This window comes from Mustela erminea, chromosome 13 (assembly GCF_009829155.1).
Source record: "Mustela erminea isolate mMusErm1 chromosome 13, mMusErm1.Pri, whole genome shotgun sequence".
In the NCBI taxonomy this organism is placed as follows: Eukaryota; Metazoa; Chordata; class Mammalia; order Carnivora; family Mustelidae; genus Mustela; species Mustela erminea.
Window position 1 is genome coordinate 83161996 of NC_045626.1, and position 20703 is coordinate 83182698.

A 20703-nucleotide genomic window follows, 5' to 3' on the forward strand; every position below is an offset into this window, starting at 1 on the left:
AGCCCATCCTAGTGGTATGTGGAGTATAGGAGACTGTAATCAAAAGCAGAATCGTAGAACTCCATGCACTTGGTGAAGAGTTCACTTGGTGAAGAGAGACTAATCATATGTCCCCGCGTGCGAGCAGCGTGCCTGGAGCAGCCAGCGCGGGAGCGCCGATGTACTGGTCGTGCTCCTCTGGTCTTCTGAGCTCTATCCTGTTCAGTTCCTCATCCGAAAGCACCTTGGCTTGTCTTCGCTTCCCACAAAAATGCCTTAAACATATAAGTAGCGGGTGGGACAGAAAGGGACTTAACCATGTACCTCTAGCTTACACTGTGTGTTGGGTTTTATAAGTATTAAGACCATTTCTAAATCTTCCACAAACTTGCCGAGAAAATAGTACCTTTTTATCTTTGTGCCATAAGTAATTTTCCATGTGTCAAAAGGGGAAAACTTCTGTTTCTCTATTTAAAAAAAAATGCTTCCCGATGTTTTCCCTTTTTGTCTTGGCTGCCAGGAAGATAAAGGCTACATTTAATGTGTAACTTAGACACTGGGCATTTTCTTGTGAATAGTTTGCATTCTCTTTTTAAAATTACTTCAGTTATGTTGCTTTGTATTTACTCAAGTGCAATACATAACTTCAGACCTTTTTCAGATGTAATTAGTGGCATAAATAAAGATAGCCGATATGTGGCCTCACCATGCTGGTTGCAGTTTGGAAGTTTCTTTAATTATCAGTGGAAGGGAATGGGGCGCCTGGGTGGCTCAGTGGGTTAATTATCAGTGGAAGGGAAAACAAGATGTCTCCTTCCCGTTCTCTGCTGTAGGTGACGTGGCAGGAATTGGCTGGGAGAGAACCGAGGGGACCCCCCCTCCTCCGGGGCAGCCAGCCAAGGGCCGGGTGTACTTCACATACTGTGGGCAGCGCCTGTCCCCGTATCTCGAAGACGTCTCTGGTGGGATGTGGCCTGTGGTTCACATTCAGAAAAAGGCAGGTTAATCTTACTGGGAAAGAAAACGAGTTCTCCTTAGGAATTTGGGTGGTGTTCAACCACGCTGGGGAGGGCGATCTGTACTCTACTGAACCCACACTCAAATGCTCATCTCATCCGGAGGCACCCTCGCAGATACACCCCATAGTAATGTTTAGTCTGGCATCCTGTGGCCAAACTGAGTGAAATTAACCATCATGGTATGATTGCAGATCATAGGCTTTATGGAAGCCAATCTGACCATGTCCCCACTACCTTGAAGAAGCAATGCTTGAGCCAGGTCTGGCTTAACTGGCCTTAACTTGGCAAAATCAGAGGAGAAACATGTCCCCGGTGAAAGGAGCAGCTTGTGCGGCAGCATCAGGCAGGAAGGAACAGTGTTGGGGACAGGGACGGTCACCGTCTGAATAGCATAGGGTTGGGAGAGTGACGTGGGGGTGGGGGGAGGCAGTGACCTGTGCAGGGCTCCGTCTCAGCCCCAGGGCACGCAGTTACACGGACCCCGCTGTCTCGTTCCATATGCTGTCCCAGAGCTGGGGCCCTTCCTCTGGTTTGATGTTGAGTGACATTCTTCTTGGAGTGTTAAATAACTAAACAAACCTAACCCCTTTCAAATCCTCTATTTGCTCTCCTTCCCAGAACACCAAGACTCGAGCTAACTTTGGCTCCCGTCCATTCGCCTATGCTGAAGGGCAGGCCCACCGCAACGCCGCCGACCTGTGCACCGATCTGGCCGAGGAGATCAGCGCTAACTTTGAGGCCCTGCCCTTCGCCATGGCATCTGATAGCGACAACGACGCCGGCACCAGTATTGCGTCCGACCCGGGCACTCACGGGCCGCCGTGCCGCATTGCCGCTGTGGCCACTGCTCAGCAGCGTAAGTCGCTGCCTCCCGGGGCCCCCACTGCTTCCTGGGAATGCAGGCGCTGCTGATTCATAACCCAGCCAACCTGGGCTCGCTCTCTTGGGCCCGGTGAAAGAAAACGGGGAACAGGAGATGGGGTCACTGTACTTTCGCTGCCTAGAAGGTACATTTTCCCACATCCAGGACGCCTGCCACTCCTCAGTGCCGCCAGAGCATCGCCACATGGAAATGCAAGCCGGAAAGACTATCCACTTTTTATAAGATGGCTAAAAGCCCCAGAATTTTGTGGCTGCCTCTATTTTTAAAATATTAATTATTTAAGTTGTTTTAAAACTGAGGTCATTAAAAAAAAACTGAGGTCATCAAAGACTGATAAAATACTAATTGTGGAATCTAGGTGGTAGGTGTTAGTGCACAATGAAAAAGCTCTCCTAATTATTTGGCAAATTTCATAGTCAAATAAAACCAGGCTTCCTGATCTAAAGATGTGTGCAGACTATAACTGGCTTGGTTTTGCAGACTGTTTTATGATTCTGTTGACTTCTTTCTCCTGATGAAGAACTTTCCAAATTTTTCTGTGAATTGCATGAGTTCTATTCATAGAAACAATTTTCGGAATCAGGATCATGACACACAATTAGTTACTCCATGGCTCCTTCAAAATCCCTTCAAGTGCTAGGAGTCTTTCTCACAAATGAGGAGATTTGGGTTTGTCTAAGGGGGAGAGAAGTTCATGATCTTTCTGGCCTGCTCTTGCCTCGAATTCACTGTCACTGTGCTCTGTTGCAGAATATGACAGTGACACCTCCTGTCATTATAAAGTCGAACTCAGTTATGAGAATTTCATCACCTCGGGCCCAGACCCCCACCCACCTCCCATCGCAGACGACGAAAGTGATGATGAGGATGATGACGATGTTCCCCAGGTACAAGGCCCCCGGCGCTCGCGCTGCTCCCTGGTGACCGGATGAGCCTCCAGGAATGACTTTGATCTGAGGGTGCAAGGCTGGAGTGGGAACATTTCCAGTTATGTCCCTGAGTTTGAACGGTAGCTCTGGAACATTCATCTTTGAAACCACATATCAGTAGCAGTACCTGCTAAGCTCTTAGGCCCAGTACTGATCTGGGTGTGGGAGAAATGGAGTACCCTGCTAGTGATTCAGCACTGGGTCGGTGTGGAGGGCTTACTGGGCTTCAGAGGGCTCGCCACAGTCGGGGCTGTGCTGGCATCTGAAGGTGTGATTCTGCTGCTGGCCTTGGAGTAGGTGGGATGTGTAGGTCGGGGAAGGGCTGACGCCCACACGAGGTGCTTCTCTGTTCATGCCTCTGCCTTCTCTTCTAGGAGGACCACTATGCCCTACTGGTGAAAGCCTGGGAGACCAAGGTGTTCCCTACCATCCGAAGACGCTTCCGCAATGAGGCAGAGCGGAAGTCCGGCCTGGACCAGATCAAGGGTGCTTTACAACTAGGTCTGGTGCTTTGCGCTTTCCTTGTGAGCTACATCATGACTTGAGCTGTGCTTAGATGAAACTTAGTCATAAATCAGGAAAGAGGGGCTCATCTAACGTCAGGCCACACCTAACCTTGTCCTCTACCTGGCCTTTCCTGAGCTCTGTGCTCTTCGGCTTCCATTGCCAGCCTTTCCTTTGCCTGTCAGCTTAACTCCATGTTTGGGTTGATGGGCTGCTGAAATGGTTGTGCTGGAAAGTTGGATGGCCTGGGGGTTAATAATTTGGGCTCTCAAACAGCTATGCTATTTGCTGTCTGTCTGACCTTGGGACAGTTACTGAAGCATGCTGGGCTTTCCTCCCCTTTAACATGGAAATCAGTGATGGTGACCACCTTTATGGATATGAGAAATAACTGCTTTAACACAGGTAAAGCTCCTAGGAACAGTGCCTGGCACAGAGTAAGTGTTCAGTTAATATGGTTCTAGATGTCACTGTGGTAATGATGGTGGTATTTTTTTTTCCATGAGCATAGTTTTTCTAGCAAAGAATAATGCGAAGTTTGACTTCCAGACAGTGGACTATTCGTGAGTCTTGAGTGCAGGTAGCTAATTTCTGTTTTGAGGATTTTTCTCATCTTGTGAAGCACCTGCTTTTTTCTCCCAAACGTGGGGCCTCAGGGATGTGTGAGAAGTTTCTCATTTTTGTCCTATGTCAGCAGCCTTGCTCCTCTTTGAGCTTGTCCTGAGCTTAGGACCAAATAAAAAGGAAAGTCCCCACTAGACCTTCATTTTTTAGCCAATTAATATGCCAAGTCCCAGATATCCAGTGATTACTTTTCTCCCATGTTGGCACTAGGACTGAAGCAGCTTGTGTAAATGTATAGTTTGATTTTTACTTATTTACTTTCATGCTTTCTATCCCCGAAGCTGAGGCCTATGACAGTGAAATGATCTTGTTTAAACTTAACCTGTGGGCATAGCCACACCTCCCGTGACATGGCGGGATTGCTTCCTGCTCTTGTCAGAGCCCGGGTTCAGCTGCCAACCCAGTTCTGGGGCAGATAAGTAGTAAATCTTCTCTACTCTTGAGTTTGAGACAGAGGGAACGACATTAGGAAGACTCTTGGTGGGAGTGCACGAGGCAGGGGGCAGGGAAAAGCGTTGGGCGCGTGAGGACTTTGGATTTTATTCTCTGCAAGATGGGAAGCCACTGGGAGGTGGTAAGCAAAGGAGCAACACAATTCAATGTAGTAGATCCCAGAGAGAGTTTGCTCTTCCCCATCTGTTTTCAGCATCTGAGAGGAAGTGCCCTCGTGGGCTTTGTTGGAGGGCAGAACAGACCTTCTCTCGGGTTGTAACGACTCTAACTTAATGCAACGGCAGGTGCACTGCCTCCCGCCTCCAGGCACCCACGCAGCGCAGGCTTCAGCGGCAGGAGGCCTTTGATGCGGTGGCATGTGTTGAGCCAACCGTTCATCCCACTTACCTGTCCCTGCAGTCAGCCGGCCTCCTGAGTGACGGGCCCCCGGCGAGGGAAACACCCAGTGGGCCATGGCAGGTGACCTGTGGTCGGGGCTGTGTGGTAGATCAGGGTCCGGCACGTGTGTAGCTTGGCCGGGCCAATCTCGCGTGGCTTCTCTGACAACCTGCTATTTGAGTGGAGATCACGAGCAGACGGGCTGACATCTGGCTTCCACTGAGAACCATAAAGCACTGTTTTCAGGGGGGCTGCTGCTTCTTACCGCTTTGGAGAGAGTAAGAAAGAGGGGAGAGAATTTACAGTGTGCAGGTGGAAAGCCCCTGTATGTGATCGTTGGTTGCTTTGCCTTTATTTTGATACAGGTTCTGCTTATATTAGGATTTCTTCTCTTTTCCCCTTTGGTGCCAGAGCCATCCTCAGCATCTGTGGCCAAGGGTGCCTCCTCTTTTTCCGCTCCCATTGTGGTTAGGGGAAGGTATAGACAGCGCAGCAGAAAATCTGATCATCCAAAAGTGGCCCTGGACCAGACGGGGACCGATGAGTCCCCCAGACGGGCCTCCAGCCCTTAATGTGGCCTCTTGCCAAGGCATTCTCTAGGAATCCGTCTGTGTGCTGTGACTAGTCATGTGAACCAAATTAATTTAAACCTAAAACATTTACCTTTTGAATATAATCTTCATTGTAGCCGTGGCAGAGGTGGAAAGGAGGCTGGGGGATGGCTCGTGGTCCCCAAAGGGCCACCTCCGTGAGGTAGAGCAGCCTCCTGTTGTCCAGTCCCCGAGGAAGGTTACTGACCCCACCCCTGTCCTGAGCATGGTTGAACTCAGCATCCTTCCCGTGTTCCTGGATTCCTGCTGGGTCGACAGCAGAGGATTTGTTCTGTCCCCCGTTCCTTTGGAAAATGTTGCAAAGATGATTTTTCCATCATCTTCCAATATCCGGCCACACCTCTGTTCTCTCTGACGGTTCTTTCTCCCGGCATCCTTCTCTAATTGCAGCCTCCTCCTTCCAAAGTGTGCTCTCAGAATAGCTGTGCCTTTTCCCTCCAGCAAGGCCAGCATGTAAAGGACTAGGAGACGGGCGTGCAGGCCATCAGCCTGCGTGGCAGCGCCTGTGGCCGCCCCCGTGTCTGAACCCATGCAGCGTGGGAGCTACGGCCGCGCTGGCAGGTGGAGACGTTGTACCTCACCGCCCCGTGTGCCCCGCAGGGCCGTCTCTTCAGGGACATGTGTTGGCTGCATTTATTAATTGATAGTGGTTGCTGCTGGTGAACGTAACGATGTGTTCTCCCTTGGGAAGGAAGAACACAGCCAGTTCCAGTGCTGGGTAGGAGAAGCTGGTGGAGCTCTGTCTGTCTTAAGCAACATGCGATGGCTGTAAAAATCACATAGTACAAAAACGTGCAAAGTAAGAAGCAAACCTTCCCTCACTTGTTACCCTCTGTTTGCCCTCTACTTGGGAAATGAAATGACTGCATAATAATATCCCGTGATTTTTAACCATTCTGTATTGCTGAATATTTTCCTCATCTCCATTTGGGGATTTCTGAGCGGTGCTTCAGGGACTGCTTGTGGACCTTTACACACACATGCTTGTGTTTCTGAGGAGAAATTTGAAGGGTTCCAACAAGTAGGGCATCGAGTGTTTGAAAGTTGCTAGACCCCCATAATTACCTTCCCCAAAAGGCTCTGTACTTCTGTGGACGGTGTTTGAAGGATTCTCTTAACTTGTCATTCTCAGTATGAGTCAGTGTTATGGTTGATCCGAAGACCGTGTACTCTTCGGAGAGTTACCAGTGCAGTCATATTTTTTTAGGTATGGTGGACATTGCCCGACAGACGGTTGAATTTCTCTACGAGGAGAACGGCGGTATCCCAAGAGACCTGTATCTCCCCACCATTGAAGACATTAAAGACGAAGCGAACAAGTTCACAATTGACAAAGTTCGAAAAGGTTCTGTTTTCCCTCCTACTTCATCTGTGAAGCTTCGTGGAATGAGGGGTTGGGTGTTCACTTTGAGTGTGAGCAGAGCAGCTCGAGCTCGCCTGGGGTGACTCTCCTTTTGTGGAATGACAGGACCTCTCACAGCCTCTTTTCTGTGAGGCCCTAAAGCTTGTGTGGCCTCCGTGGCCGCCTGTACATTCCTGTGTGAGCTCACTGGCACCCACAGAGTGAGACGGGGTACTGGGGCAGAGGGAGAAACGGGGCATGGGTGGCGAGGGGTCCAGATAGGCCTTCTAGCTTAGGTCAGGGCTACTGAGTTAGAACCACGAATGTGTGGTTGCACTGCTTTTTTAGAATTTTAATAGAACATGTTTATTCTTTTGATTAAAAATCTATTGCATTTTTTGAGGAAATGAAATTATGGAAAAGCACAAGAAAACTGGAAACCACTCATTATCAGACCTTCACAACGATATGAGAACATCAGGAACAGAAGCAGAAATATTTATTTTCATTCTCTTTTTCTTTTTTAGATAATTTGCATACCATAAAATCTACCCTCTTAAAGGATACAACTCAGTTTTTAGTAGATTCACAAGGTTGTATAACCGCCAAACCATTGCCTCTAATTCCAGAATATTTTCATCCTCCAAAAAGAGCTCCTGTACCCACACCATTTCTCCTTTCCTTGAGCCCCATTAATTTACTTTTTGTCCCTATGGACTTGCCTCTTCCAGGCATTTCCTATGAATGGAATCCTACAACATGGGGTCTTTGGGTCTGGCCTCTTTCATACAGCGCAGTCTTTCAAGGTACACACATGTTGTAGCATGTGTTAGTACTTTGTTCCTTTTTATGGTGAGATAATACTCCAGTGTGCGGGTGGTACCCCATTTTTTAATTCACTGATCAGATGGTGGACACTTGGGTTGTTTCTAACTTCAGGCTGTTATGAGTAATGCAGCTGTGAATGTGTGTTTTCCTTTCTCTGGGGTAGATATGTAGGAGTGGGATTGCTGGGTCCTATCGCAAGTTGAACTTTTTGAGGAACTGCCGGACGATTTTCCAAAGTGCACCATTTTACATTCCCACTGGAAATGTATACAGCTTCCATTTTGTCCATATCCTCGCCAACACTTACTCCTCTCTGTTGGTTAGATTGTAGTCATCCCAATGGGTGTGAAGGGGGGTCTTATTGTGGCTTGGGCTTGTGTCCCTAATGACTAATGACATGGAACATCTTTTCATGAGTATCTTCATTTTTCTTTGGAGAAATGTTTATTCGAATCCTTTGTCAATTTTTTTAGTTGGCTTATTTGGTTTTTATTATGAGAGTTCTCACAATGTTTTGTTATACGATCTTCAAGACTGACCTTTGTACCTTTTTTAGTTACAACTAAACTGAGGTATTGTTAGATGCTGTAGAGCTATTTTAGGCTCTAAAATATAGGGTCCCAATTTAATAATGGTACTTGCTTCTGAAAAAACTTCTCCTTCTGTCCTCCTCAGGCCTCACGGTAGTAACCCGCTCTCCCGACAGCAACAACGTAGCCAGCAGTACTGTGGGAACTGCTCTGCCAAAATTCGCCATCCGGGGGATGCTGAAAACCTTTGGGCTTCATGGAGTTGTCTTAGATGTTGATTCAGTGAGTAAACAGTCTTTTATATACACTGAGACATTCATGCTCAGTTTCCCTGTGCCTTAAAAAGCGATCATACAGGGACACCTGGGTGGCTCAGTTGGGTTAAATGTTTGCTTTCGGCTCGGGTCATGATCTTAGGGTCCTAGGATCAAACCCAGCACTGGGCTCCCTGCTCAGCGGGGGGAGTCTGCTTGTCTCTTTCCCTCTGCCCCTCCCCCCCCCCCGTGCTCATGTTTGCTCTCACTCATTTGCTCTCTTTCAAATTAAAAAAATAAATCTTTTTAAAAAACCCAATCATGCAGATGGATTATTCTTCAGATTAGGGATGAAGAAAGTGAGCTAACTGCTCACACCAAAAGGCTTTCCTGAGGTTTTCTTGTGGGCCAGATCAGGGCTGATGATAGGTGATGATAAGCTCTTAATGCTGCGCTGGCGGCCCCCTTCAGACCACGCTGCCTCTGCCGCCATTTTGTCAGTGTGTTCAGGCCATCCCTCCATTCTTCCTACCCAAGTCCCAGGAACATTCTCCCGTGGTCCTTGATAAATGGATGGTTGGCATGACCTTTACAGACACAAGTAAAAGAAATAGTTTTATGATTTTGATCACATCATCTTGCTGGTTCTCCCAGCCTCGGTTTTCCAGTATGCAGCACGAGTGTGTTAAACCCATGGGGTTCTCCGGTTGGGGGTGGGGTTGTTATAGGTGGGAAAAAAGGAACAGAAAATGCATCTGGACAAATCCAAAGCTTTCTTTTAAAAATAGCGTCCTTTGTGAATGTGATGACTCCACGATCCTAAGGTCTCATGCACGTGCTGGCATGTGAGAAGTTTCGGATGAGAAAAGCTGATGAACCTATACATAGATCAAGCCTAAAAGTCTCTGATGAAAAAGGATCTGTTGCCCCATAGATAAACTAGAATCTGTCCAGACAGAGATAGAGCAACAGGTCATGTAGGTACCATTAATGGTGTGAAATGGAAAGCTTTACATTTTTACTGACTCTGTTTCACCCAAACTTAATTATGAATCATTAATTTTTTTAAAGATTTCAATGTATTTGAGAGAGACAGTGCACGCATGGGAGCAGTAGGGAGGGGCCAAGGGAGGAGGGAGAGAATCTCAAGCAGACTACTTGCTGAGCACAGAGCCTGACGTGGAGCTCAAGCTAAACCCTGAGATCATGACCTGAGCTGAAACCAAGAGTTGGACATTCAAATGACTGAGCCTCCCAGGTGCCCCTTGAATCATTGAATTTTTTTTTTAAAGATTTTATTTATTTATTTGAGAGAGAGTGAGAGAGCATGAGAGGGGAGTAGGTCAGAGGGAGAAGCAGACTCCCCTTGGAGCTGGGAGCCCGATGTGGGACTCGATCCCAGGACTTCAGAATCATGACCTGAGCCGAAGGCAGTTGCTTAACCAACTGAGCCACCCAAGCGCCCTGAATCATTAAGTTTTTAAGAGAGGTTATTGACTGGTGGCTTACTAAGGTGAACATTTAAATAGAAAATTCTATTAGTAATACTATTAATTTCCCACTGCCTTCTGATATAAACTTCTGATCCTGGTTATCAGAAAGTATATAACTGACCGTGTTTCTCAGCAGTGGAAATATGTGCAAGTATAAATTAGAAAAATAGAAAATTTATTAAAATAATTCTGTTATTTCTCAAATAGTTTGATTCTTTTAGGTATTAATAATAATCTGTAACAAAAATTACGTTCATATTTAAATCCAAAGCCTATATGCATGAGTTTACTTTTTTTTACTTTCCTGCAATAAAATAGAGCTATCAGATTTCCTGCTTTTCCAAAATTATTATTTTTTCAAAGTTTTATGTATTTGACAGCATGAGCGGGGGGTGTGGTGCGGAGCAGAAGGAGAGAAAGAGAAGCAGACTCCCCACTAAGCACAGAGCCCAACATGGAGCTCAGTCCCTCTATCCTGAGATCATGACCCAAACCAAAATCAAGAGTTAGATGCCCAACCTGTCCAAGCCACCCAGGCACTCCATGCTTTTACAGAGTTGTCAGCATAAAAACAGTGAACATAAAACAATATGCACTGAATTGTGACTGAAATATAGCCCTGTTGTCTTTAATTTTTTTTTTTTAATTTTTATTAGAGTTGGGGGAAGACCAGAGGGAGAGAGAAAATCTTAAGCAGGCTCCATGCCGATCAAGGAGCCCAATACAGGACTCCTTACTGCAACCCTGAGAACAGGCCCTGAGCCAAAACTAGATTCTGATACTTAACCAACCGAGCCACCCAGGCGCCCCTGTCTTAAATTTCTAATTCATGATTACATACCAGTTAAAATTTGAAAACCAGTATGAAAACACTAAACACACTGTTAATATTAACCAGATGTCTTTGACCTCTTAGAGATTCAATGATGTGAAACTGACATTTATTACCGTGAAACTTTGATATATATACATACATATTTTAAAACTTGAGGGGGAAAAGTCAGTGCCCAAAAAGTCAAATAGACCGTTTCTTTAACTGTTGTAGGTAAATGAGTTAGTGCAGGTAGAAACGTACCTCCGAAGTGAAGGCGTGCTGGTCCGGTACTGGTACCCTATTGATATGCTGGAGAGGCCCCCAGCAGGCTACCGAAGGACGGCCACCAATGGGCTGGTCACGCTGGACAATACCAACCTTCAGATTCACAGGTAAGACTGAGCCCTTCTTTCTAGTGGATCACAGAAGTGCGCTTATTATGTCTCTACCACATGTACCACTTGTCATTGACAAGCTTTTCCTTCAAAGCTGAGAGTTAGAGAGATGGAAGCTAGTAAAGTAACAGCAAAATGGCAGGGGTTGGGAAGAAATGTGCGATCTGGTGTCACCCCACCTCTGCCACAGGCTCTCTGCTGTGAGCTGCAGGGGGGAGGGGAGGGCTGGAGATCCAGAAGAGAGTGGAAGAGCTGTAAAGAGTAAAGCCAGTCCAGAAGAGGTAACAAAGAGGATGTCCAGGCCTGGTGGGAGCAGCCGGCTCATCTCTCCATTGAGCAAACAAAGTGTTTACTCCTGAGTGTGTGCTTTGTGCCTAGCACTGGGAGGAGGTCTCTAAGGAAGCACGTGCCTGCCCTCCGTGGATTGTCTCTCTCCTCTAATCCACACCTGCCGTGGCTTTCCATTTCCCTTGGAGTAGAATTCAGACCATTAACCTGACTCGTGAAAGCCCTGCCTGGGCCCCCAAGTCTCTGCTTCTCCATGTACTCTGTCAGCGGTGCTGGCCTTTTCGCGTCTCTCACACACAGTGCTCGTGTCCTCCGTGGGGTCTCTGCGCCTGCTCTTCCCTTTACCCTGAACTTTGCGTGCCTGTCTCATTCTTGTCATTCAGATCTCACTATGTTGCCTTTCCAGAGAGGGCTTTGCCTCCCCGGCTAACATAAGCATGAAGCCACGTGTTGTCCTAGCGCCACATCTCACTTCCTCTCTAGGACCTGATGTTCTTGCCTGCAAGTTTGTGCGAGTTTGGTTTACTTTATTCACTGTGTTGTGTTTCTTCCTCCTAGACGGAGGTTCCCTAAAGCAGAGACTCTGTCTCATTCTTCGCCAGAGCCTCTCATTGTCTGACCGGGATGCTGGCTCAAGTTGTAGACTCAAAGTATCTGTTGAAAGGGATCCCAGAACATACAGGCTTGAATATCAATACGATAGTCCTAAAAGTTTTTAAAGCTTTATTTCATAAGCGAGTTGTATTTTTAGCAAATGGCTCTGATAGATGTAACTTAATGACCTTTGATTAGCAGCTGAGCGAGAAGGCAAGAAAGCACTTGGTAAAGTTACAATCAGGCTGTCGATGTAGGACATTTATTCTTGGGATTATGGTGGTGATCTCGGTGTCAGGAGAACTAAGAAGTCCACCCCACAGGTTTGTTTGATCAAGAAAGTGGCTGGATTTCTCACCACAGTACAGATACCCTCAGCAGTGTGCTCTTCCTAAGGCGCTCACGTGGCTGGGAGAGGACTTAGAGCAGACGGTTCAGCAGTAGCCTCAGAGGCATTAACAGTCTGCAGGGACGGAGCAGGGACTACTGGGCAGGCCTGAAATAGTCTCACCCCAGCTGCGGCCCCGAAATCTGAGGACGAAGCTGCAGGGAGTCAGTGAGGGCTTTTATTCCGACCTCCTCTGTGTTGCTGGCCCGACCCCTCTGAGCGGTGCCCGTGTACCCGCAAACAGACCTCCGCGGAGGGAGGAGACAGGCAGGTAGAGGTGGTTTGTTTTCAAGCCCGGCGTAAGAATATTCCAGGCTGGTGGAGAGGAGAAAGAAACCACCTAAATGCAGCATCTCAGCTGTGTTTGTCTTCACGACTGTACAAACTCACCAGGTCTTATGTGGCTTCTTTAGTTACCGTTACGCCCAGATCTGAGTTAGGGCAGACCAGCGTTACATTTAATTCAGATCAGTAGGCACTACAGGGTGAGCCCTGATGGGTCCAAGTGGGTTTTAAACCTAGACTTTTTAGAGACAATAGGGCTGCTTCTAACTTGCCTTTTTAGTTAAGTGCTTAATACCAGGAGAATTTTTTTATATTAACATATAATGTATTATTTGCCCCAGGGGTACAGGTCTGCGAATCATCAGTCTTAAACAATTCACAGCACTCACCATAGCACATACCCTCCCCCAATGTCCATAACCCCACCACCCTCTCCCTCCCCCCAGCAACCCTCAGTTTGTTTCGCAAGATTAAGAGTTTCTTACGGTTTGTCTCCCTCCTGATCCATCTTGTTTCATTTTTTTCCCCTCCCCACCCTCCACGACCCACCCACCCTGCCTCTCAAGATTCCTCATATCAGAGAGATCATATGATAATTGTCCTTCTCTGATTGACCTATCTCACTCAGCATAATACCCTCTAGTTCCATCCACACCGTTGCAAATGGCAAGATTTCGTTTCTTTTGATGGCTGCATAATATTCCACTGTGTATGTATACCACATCTTTCTTATCCATTCATCTGTAGTTGGACATCTAGGTTCTTTCCATAGTTTGGCTATCATGGACATCACTGCTGTAAACATTGGGGTGCAGGTGCCCCCTTCGGATCACTACATTTGTATCTTTAGGGTAAATACCTAGTAGTGCCATTGCTGGGTCATAGGGTAGCTCTATTTTCGACTTTCTGAGGAACCTCCATGTAGTTTTTCAGAGCAGCTGCACCAGCTTGCATTCCCTCCAACAGAAAGAGTTCCCCTTTCTCCGCAGCCTTGCCAGCATCTGTCATTTCCTGACTTGTTAATTTTAGCCATTCCGACTGGTGTGAGGTGGTATCTCACTGTGCTTTTGATTTGTATTTCCCTGATGTTCAGTGGTGTTGAGCACTTTTTCACGTGTGTGTTGGCCATTTAGAGGTCTTCTTTGCAGAAATGTCTGTTCATGACCTCTGCCCATTTCTTGATTGGATTACTTGTTCTTTGGGTGTTGAGTTTGATAAGTTCTTTATAGATTTTGGATACTAGCCCTGTATCTGTCGTTTGTGAATATCTTCTCCCATTCTGTCAGTTGTCTTTTGGTTTTGTTGACTGTTTCCTTTGCTAATGCCAGGAGAATTTTTAATAATGATGATTAGTTGAAGAAATACAGGGAGCCTCTCCTATGCTTGGGATTAGATCATTTACCAAAAGATGCAGTTCTTTTTTTTTTTTTTTAAAGATTTTATTTATTTATTAGACAGAGATCACATGTAGGAAGAGAGGCAGGCAGGGGGGTGGGGAACAGGCTCCCCGCTGAACAGAGAGCCTGATAGGGCCTCAATTCCAGGACCCTGGGATCATGACCTGAGCCTGAGTCAGAGGCTTTAACCCACTGAGCCACCCAGGTGCCAGGAGATGCAATTCTAAATGAGACCCGTTTAGTCACTAATGAGCTATTATTCAAGGTGAATGCTAATTACTTCAGAAATTCATCGTACAAAGTGTTCGGTGAATGTTTTATATGCACTTTAGTGAGCTGTGGTTTCCAGACCGTGTAGCTCACCCATTTAAAGCATACGAGTCGGGGGTGTTTAGTATATATACACAGATATGTACTGTCTTCACCACAATCACTTTTAAAACATTTTCATCCCATAAAGGAGAAACCTGTGCCCCTTCTCTCCTCTAGTTCAGTTTTGTCCCGTTTCTATGGATTTGCTTGATTCTGGACGGCCTGTGTGGATGGAACCACGTATTGTGGGGCCCTTCGTGTCTGGCCTCTTTCTTGGCACAATGTCTTCAAGTTGATCCATGGTGTAGCAGGTTCTGGCACTTCGTCCTTACTGCTGATCAATGTTCCAGTGTGTGCATTTACCTTTCCTCGCTTGATGGACGTTGTGCTGTTTCCAGTTTGGGCCACTCCCAAGTAATGCTCGTGTGAACATACACGTAGAAGTTTTGTGTGGATTCTCTGTTTTTCCACAGTGGTTTCTGAGTAGAGAAAATCCAAACATATTTAAACATGACTTTTTATTTAAGACGGAAATGACTAGGTTGGCGTGCAGATTCCAGGGCCGGAAGAGAGGCCTGTGGCCCGGCCCGAGCCCCAGCGCTTAGCGCGTCCCCCGCTTTCCCCCGCAGAGAGCTGCTGCGGTGCGAGGCGGCGCTGGCCCGGCTGTACTGCCGCGTGGCCCTGCTCAACATCTTCGCCCCGAAGCTGCCGCACTTGTTCACCCGCCTCTTCCACATCCCCGCCATCCGGGACATCACCCTGGAGCACCTGCAGCTGCTGTCCAATCAGCTCCTGGCCCCTCCCCTCCCAGGTGAGCCTTGGCTTCTGGCCGGCCTAGTGACAACAGCTCGGCGGCGTGGGGCGGCCCTAAGCGCCAGCCCAGCCCCAGGCAGGAGACTGGGGGTGAGGGACTCGCTCTCCAGGTGACACAGGCCTTCAGCTGGTGTAGATAAATGGCCCTAAAGAGTCGCGATGATCTGGGCAGCACTTGCTCGCTTTAAAAAATGGAAGTATGCTACGTGACCTGTTTAGTCCTTGACCTGCTAAGCACTCACTGAGCATCCCGACCAAGTTGTGGATCAAGGGAAATTTAAGCATCACTTAGGAAGTCCTGTCACTGTCCTGTGGCCACAGTCATTGTCACAGGCCTTGCTCAGAAAGGAAAATGTACCTTTTATGAGACTGACGCGCTACCTGCTGCGCTAACAGGCACCACCTGAGAATGTACCTTTTACCAAGCTCCTCCACAGCCGGCCTTATTGGTTCATTGTGACTTCCGGTGGAGCTGTTTCGGTGGGCCAGGCTGTGTGTATCTCCTAACATTGGGGCCCTTGGCGAGGCTTCTGGTGAATGCCAAGCAACGAACCTGCTTAGCCCAGCCCAAGACCAAGGGGCGCCTCTGTCTTCCCCCAGCACCTCAGCCTCCCCTTGGCCTCCCAGCAACTAAGACAGGAGGACAAGGTGAGAGGGCAGACGGCCCTCAAGGCCCAGCGGGCATCTGCCAGCTGTGGAGGTCCCAGTGAGCGTGAGTGTGCTGGGGTCCCCTGGCTCACCCCCAAGAACTTAGAGGCTCCAAAACATCTGGACAGCTTTAAAGCGTTTGTAGAAGAAGCTTTGCCGTAATGACCTCACACTGGCTTTCCACACTCCCTAGCAGCTCCTCGGGGCAGCTCGGGAGGGGCCTGGGCACACGAGTAGATCAGGCTCTGGGAACCCCTGCATCCGAGCAGTTCCATTTCTGTTTCATAGACCTGAGGCCGCCACTTCAGATTTGATTTTAGGAACAGTTTTGTTGCTTAAAAGAAAGGAAAAATTTAGACCGCTGATGTGAACCCCAGCCCCCAACCTGCCAGCCTGCAGGATCTGATCAGTAATGTCTCCTCCGAGACGCTCTGTCCGAGTTGCCCCATCCTGGTTTTCTGGGCAGGCTGCTCGCTCTCACCCACGTCTGCCCGCCATTGGCGTCTGTGGTCCTGACGAACTCAGGTTTTCTTTCCTGGCCACAGATGGCACCATCAGCTCCAGCTCCATCCTCCTGGCACAGTCTCTGCAGCATTGCGTCCACTCCCAGAACTGCTCGGCCACAGACCTCTTCTACCAGGGCAGCTCGCAGACAGTGAGAGAGTGGCTCCACGTGGCCATCACCCGGACCCTGCACCAGGGCGAGGAGAGCCTGCTGGAGCTGACGAAACAGATCTGCTCCTTCCTGCAGGTAGACGACTAAAGCTCTCATGTCCCTGCACCGGGCCTATAACTTTTAATTAGAAGTCTTACTGGCTTGCTCTAAATGACACACACTCTTCCCCAAGCCCCCTAAGCCCCGCTGAACCAGTCTCCTTTTCCTCGTGGCTTTCCCGTCTTGTCCCATCCATAGTGGCCTCCCTCCCGGACGGCTTTCTTGTCCCTGGGATCCTGTGACTGCGTATGCATTGGCTCTGTCCTTTGCCTGGGAATTGGGATGAAGTGCTCTCCTGTGTGTAGCCTGTGGCTTTCCTTGTTAAATTTCTCTGCAGACAGCGCCGGAGCAGTTCCCCTCTGAGGAGTTTCCGATTTCGGAGTCCAAAGTCAACATGGATGTTAATTTCCCTGGGGCGGCTTTTGTCGTCGTGTCTTGCAAAGAAAGTCAGTCTGGATTCCGCAAAGAGTAAGTTGCCCCTTCTCCAGGAGAGCTGATGGGAGAGAAAACTGGAGTCTGGTGAAACTGACAGAGGAGGACAAGCTTGAGTTGTTTTTACTTGTTAGTTAACGTGCATCATATTTGAAAATAGCCTATAGTTCTTCCCATATTTCTGTGTTTGGGAAATTCATCTTTATAAAGAACGACCTTCTAGGATGTGGGGGGAAGGACTCAGAAAGGCCCACTTCTTACCCTCCATCTCCCCCCGCGTGAGCGGCTGGACCCTGCTGACCCTCCTGCCCTCCCCGCTTGCTCCGCAGCTCCTCCTTGTACAAGGCGCCGTGGGCACGGGTGCTCGTGTACGGGCTTGGCCACAAAGTCAAGCGGAACGGCCAGCTAAACCTGATTGAGGCCGTCTGTTACCCACGGGATGCGTCTCCGGCCAACACCGGCCTCACGCCGCCGCCTACCGCCAACCAGTACCCTTCGGTGATCCTCTCCACAGACAAGGTCCACATCAAGCTGGGTATGTCTCTGAGTTAGCGCTTGGTAAGAACACTGTGAAGTTATTTTTGGCTTTCCTTCTTTCTGGAGATAGAAAGGATCTTGTACGTTGCTGTATGTGGTCAGTAAAGAACGGAAGTGCTCGGGACAGTGTATTTTAGGGGCAGGAGATGAAATGAGCGCCTTTCCTTTCACAACTGTGCACTCTTTAGAGTGACCTGAACAGAGCGGAATAATCCCAGCTGCCTTCCTCCAGCGCTCATTAAAACTTAATTCTCTTGGGTGCGAGTGGGTCCCTGGGGCTCAGGTCACAGTGAGCATCTGCGGCCTGTCTCGGTGGTAAACAGCCTGCTGGCCGGGCCAGGAGGCCCAGTGGGTCTCCCCGGCATTCTTTGCTAAGCTGGCGTGGGTTTAGGGTCAGGGACGGGCTCCCCCTCTGCATATCCCAGAGGCCACCCCCCGCCTCTGCACCCCGGGCGCCTGGGCCACCTAACTGTTTCCAACAAAACACACAGCGGCAAGGAAAACCTGGTCACAGACTTCCACTGCACTTCCTATCCCGTTTGATGAGAAAGGAGGGATCCAGGTTTGCTAGAGAGGATTCTGGAATGTAGCTGACTTCCCAGTCAAAAATTGGGCCTTGGGGTGGGGGCACCTGGGTGGCTCAGTGGGTTAAGCCTCTTCCTTCAGCTCAGGTCATGGTCTCAGGGTCCTGGGATCGAGTCCCACGTCGGGCTTTCTGCTCAGCAGGGAGCCTGCTTCCTCCTCTCTCTCTCTGCCTGCCTCTCTGCCTACTTGTGATCTCTCTCTGTCAAATAAATAAATAAAATCTTTAAAAAAAAAAAAAATTGGGCCTTGGCTTTTCCACAACCCCTGTCCTAGAGACCTTACATCTTTAGGGAATGAAACAAAAGGAGACTTTGCCAAATAACTTGATCTCTCTTCATTAGGGCTGATTTTTCTCATAGTACTTGGCCTAGACTGGCTGTTCTTTAAACTTTGTAATTAAATAAACAGAAGACCTCTATCTTTTCACTCCTCAGTTATCACCATATAAACGTTAACCCCAAAACGGAGATCAATCAGCATGGTTCCTCCCAACTTGTCCAAAGACCCCAGGCTCCTGATGGCCTGACTTATGCCTGGTCAGGCCCTGCAGCAGGCCTTGGGGTGCGGTGTAAGGGGGGAATCAGGCTTTAGGGCCTTTTTCCTCTCGCTGCAGCCTCTCTGGCCAGGTTCAAGCCATGGCAGTGACACAAGGTAATAAGAGAAAAAGCCCAGGCACCTGGGTGGCTCAGTTGGTTAAGTGACTGCCTTTGGCTCAGGTCATGATCCTGGAGTCCTGGGATCGAGTCCCGCATCAGGCTCCCTGCTTGGCAGGGAGTCTGCTTCTCCCTCTGCCCCTCCCTCTTCTCATGCTCTCTCTCTCTCTCTCTCTCATTCTCTCTCTAAAAATAAATAAAATCTTAAAAAAAAAAAAAAAGAGAGAGAAAGCCCAAGGTCCTGGGAGTGCTAGTCTGGGGCGCCCCTTCCCAGTCCACTCTGTAACCTGATACAAGCTTAATGGTCTCATGGGATTGCAGCCACACAAAATGGCTAATTATTTCTTTACCAAACTGGGAATATTCCAAGGAAGCTTCTTTTAAGGTCTGACTTAGTATTTCCATGCTGGCTTATCAGGCTGGTTGGTATCTAAGCAGCTGGGGAGTGTTTGTCCTTCCCCATTCTCATTGCTGCCGGTGGCCCCTTGTGACAGCGACAAGTGGACTCTTGGAGGGATGTCCTCAAGCCCCTCCTGTACCCGCAGCTGACTCGGTCTGGAGTGCGGGGGTGGGGAGGCGAGGGGCGAGGGCAGCTCCGTTTCCTTTCACCTCCCGCAGATGAGCAGGTCGGCTTTCCAGGCCTGTTCTTACACACACACCTGGTGGGCCCTTTTCTGAGGCTGATTCGGGTCCTGTGCTGCCAATTATGAGCCTTCCTCCTCGGCCGTTCTTCCAGGCGTGTCTCCCCCTCCTGGAGCCGTGCTGGTGTTGCATTCTCTGCCCCTGGAGTTCCCTCTGGCTATGGCCTTCGCCGAGCAGCTGCTGGCCTGGAGATCAGAGGATGGCGAAGCGAGATCCGAAGATGAGCCCGACACCATCCCGACGTCTGTCCTCCTGCAAGTTGTGGAGCTGCTGGGTAAGGCTTACCTTCCCTCGGGATTGGGCCTGGGAGAGCTGGGGAGCTAGCTGAGGAAAGGGATTGCCTGCTGGTGGCCTCTTGTTCGGTTGCTGTCATTTGAAAAGGGCCTGTATTTATTTATTTTGAGAGAGAGCTTGGGCGGGAGGTGCAGAAGGAGAGTGGGAAAGAGAATCTGAAGCCAGCTCTACAAGTAGCCCCACACAGGGCTTGATCTCATGACCCGAACCGAAAAACCAAGGGTCAGACACTTCATTAGATAATCCTGCGGCCTGGGCTCCCGGAAGCTGATGTGCACGCTGTTCTCCTTTCTCTAACCACGGAAAGGAGATGGGTTGTAATTAACATATAATGTGTTCTTTGCCCCAGGGGTACAGGTCTGTGAATCATCAGGCTTACACCTTTCACAGCACTCACCGCAGCACATGCCCGCCCCAGCGTCCGTCACCCAGCTGCCCCATGCCCCCAACCCCTCCCCATGCAGCAACCCTCAGTTAAGAGTCTTAAGGCTTCTCTCCCTCTCTGGTTTCATCTTGTTTCATTTTTCCCTCCCTTCCCCTATGAGCTCACCGATACGAGGAATTTAAGAAAATAAGATTTATTTTATCATACTTTATTTCTTTTAAGGTTTTATTTACTTATTTGACAGAGAGATAGAGCATAAGTAGGCAGAGCAGCAGGCAGAGAGAGAGGGAGAAGCAGGCTCTCCACCACATAGGGAGCCCGATGTAGTGCTCGATCCCAGGACCCTGAGATCATGACCTGAGCCAAAGGCAGCCGTTTAACCAACTGAGCCACCCAGGAGCCCCTCTCCTTTCTCTAACCACGGAAAGGAGATGGGTTGTAATTAACATATAATGTGTTCTTTGCCCCAGGGGTACAGGTCTGTGAATCATCAGGCTTACACCTTTCACAGCACTCACCGCAGCACATGCCCGCCCCAGCGTCCGTCACCCAGCTGCCCCATGCCCCCAACCCCTCCCCATGCAGCAACCCTCAGTTAAGAGTCTTAAGGCTTCTCTCCCTCTCTGGTTTCATCTTGTTTCATTTTTCCCTCCCTTCCCCTATGAGCTCACCGATACGAGGAATTTAAGAAAATAAGAT

The 20703-nt window shown here is 48.8% G+C and overlaps 1 protein-coding gene across 8 annotated transcripts in view; it reads left to right on the forward strand.

Annotated features, from left to right (window-relative positions):
- Positions 1-20703, forward strand: part of HECTD4 (HECT domain E3 ubiquitin protein ligase 4) — a 184566-nt gene that overhangs the window by 140024 nt on the left and 23839 nt on the right. For all 8 annotated transcript variants that reach the window (XM_032310376.1, XM_032310377.1, XM_032310381.1 and 5 more), the window contains 12 exons: positions 813-976; positions 1617-1854; positions 2632-2768; positions 3185-3311; positions 6588-6725; positions 8226-8362; positions 10873-11033; positions 14930-15111; positions 16307-16512; positions 16814-16944; positions 17238-17443; positions 19420-19599. In XM_032310376.1, the coding sequence (XP_032166267.1) occupies positions 813-976; positions 1617-1854; positions 2632-2768; positions 3185-3311; positions 6588-6725; positions 8226-8362; positions 10873-11033; positions 14930-15111; positions 16307-16512; positions 16814-16944; positions 17238-17443; positions 19420-19599 (2007 nt within the window). The remainder of the gene's footprint in view (positions 1-812; positions 977-1616; positions 1855-2631; positions 2769-3184; positions 3312-6587; positions 6726-8225; positions 8363-10872; positions 11034-14929; positions 15112-16306; positions 16513-16813; positions 16945-17237; positions 17444-19419; positions 19600-20703) is intronic.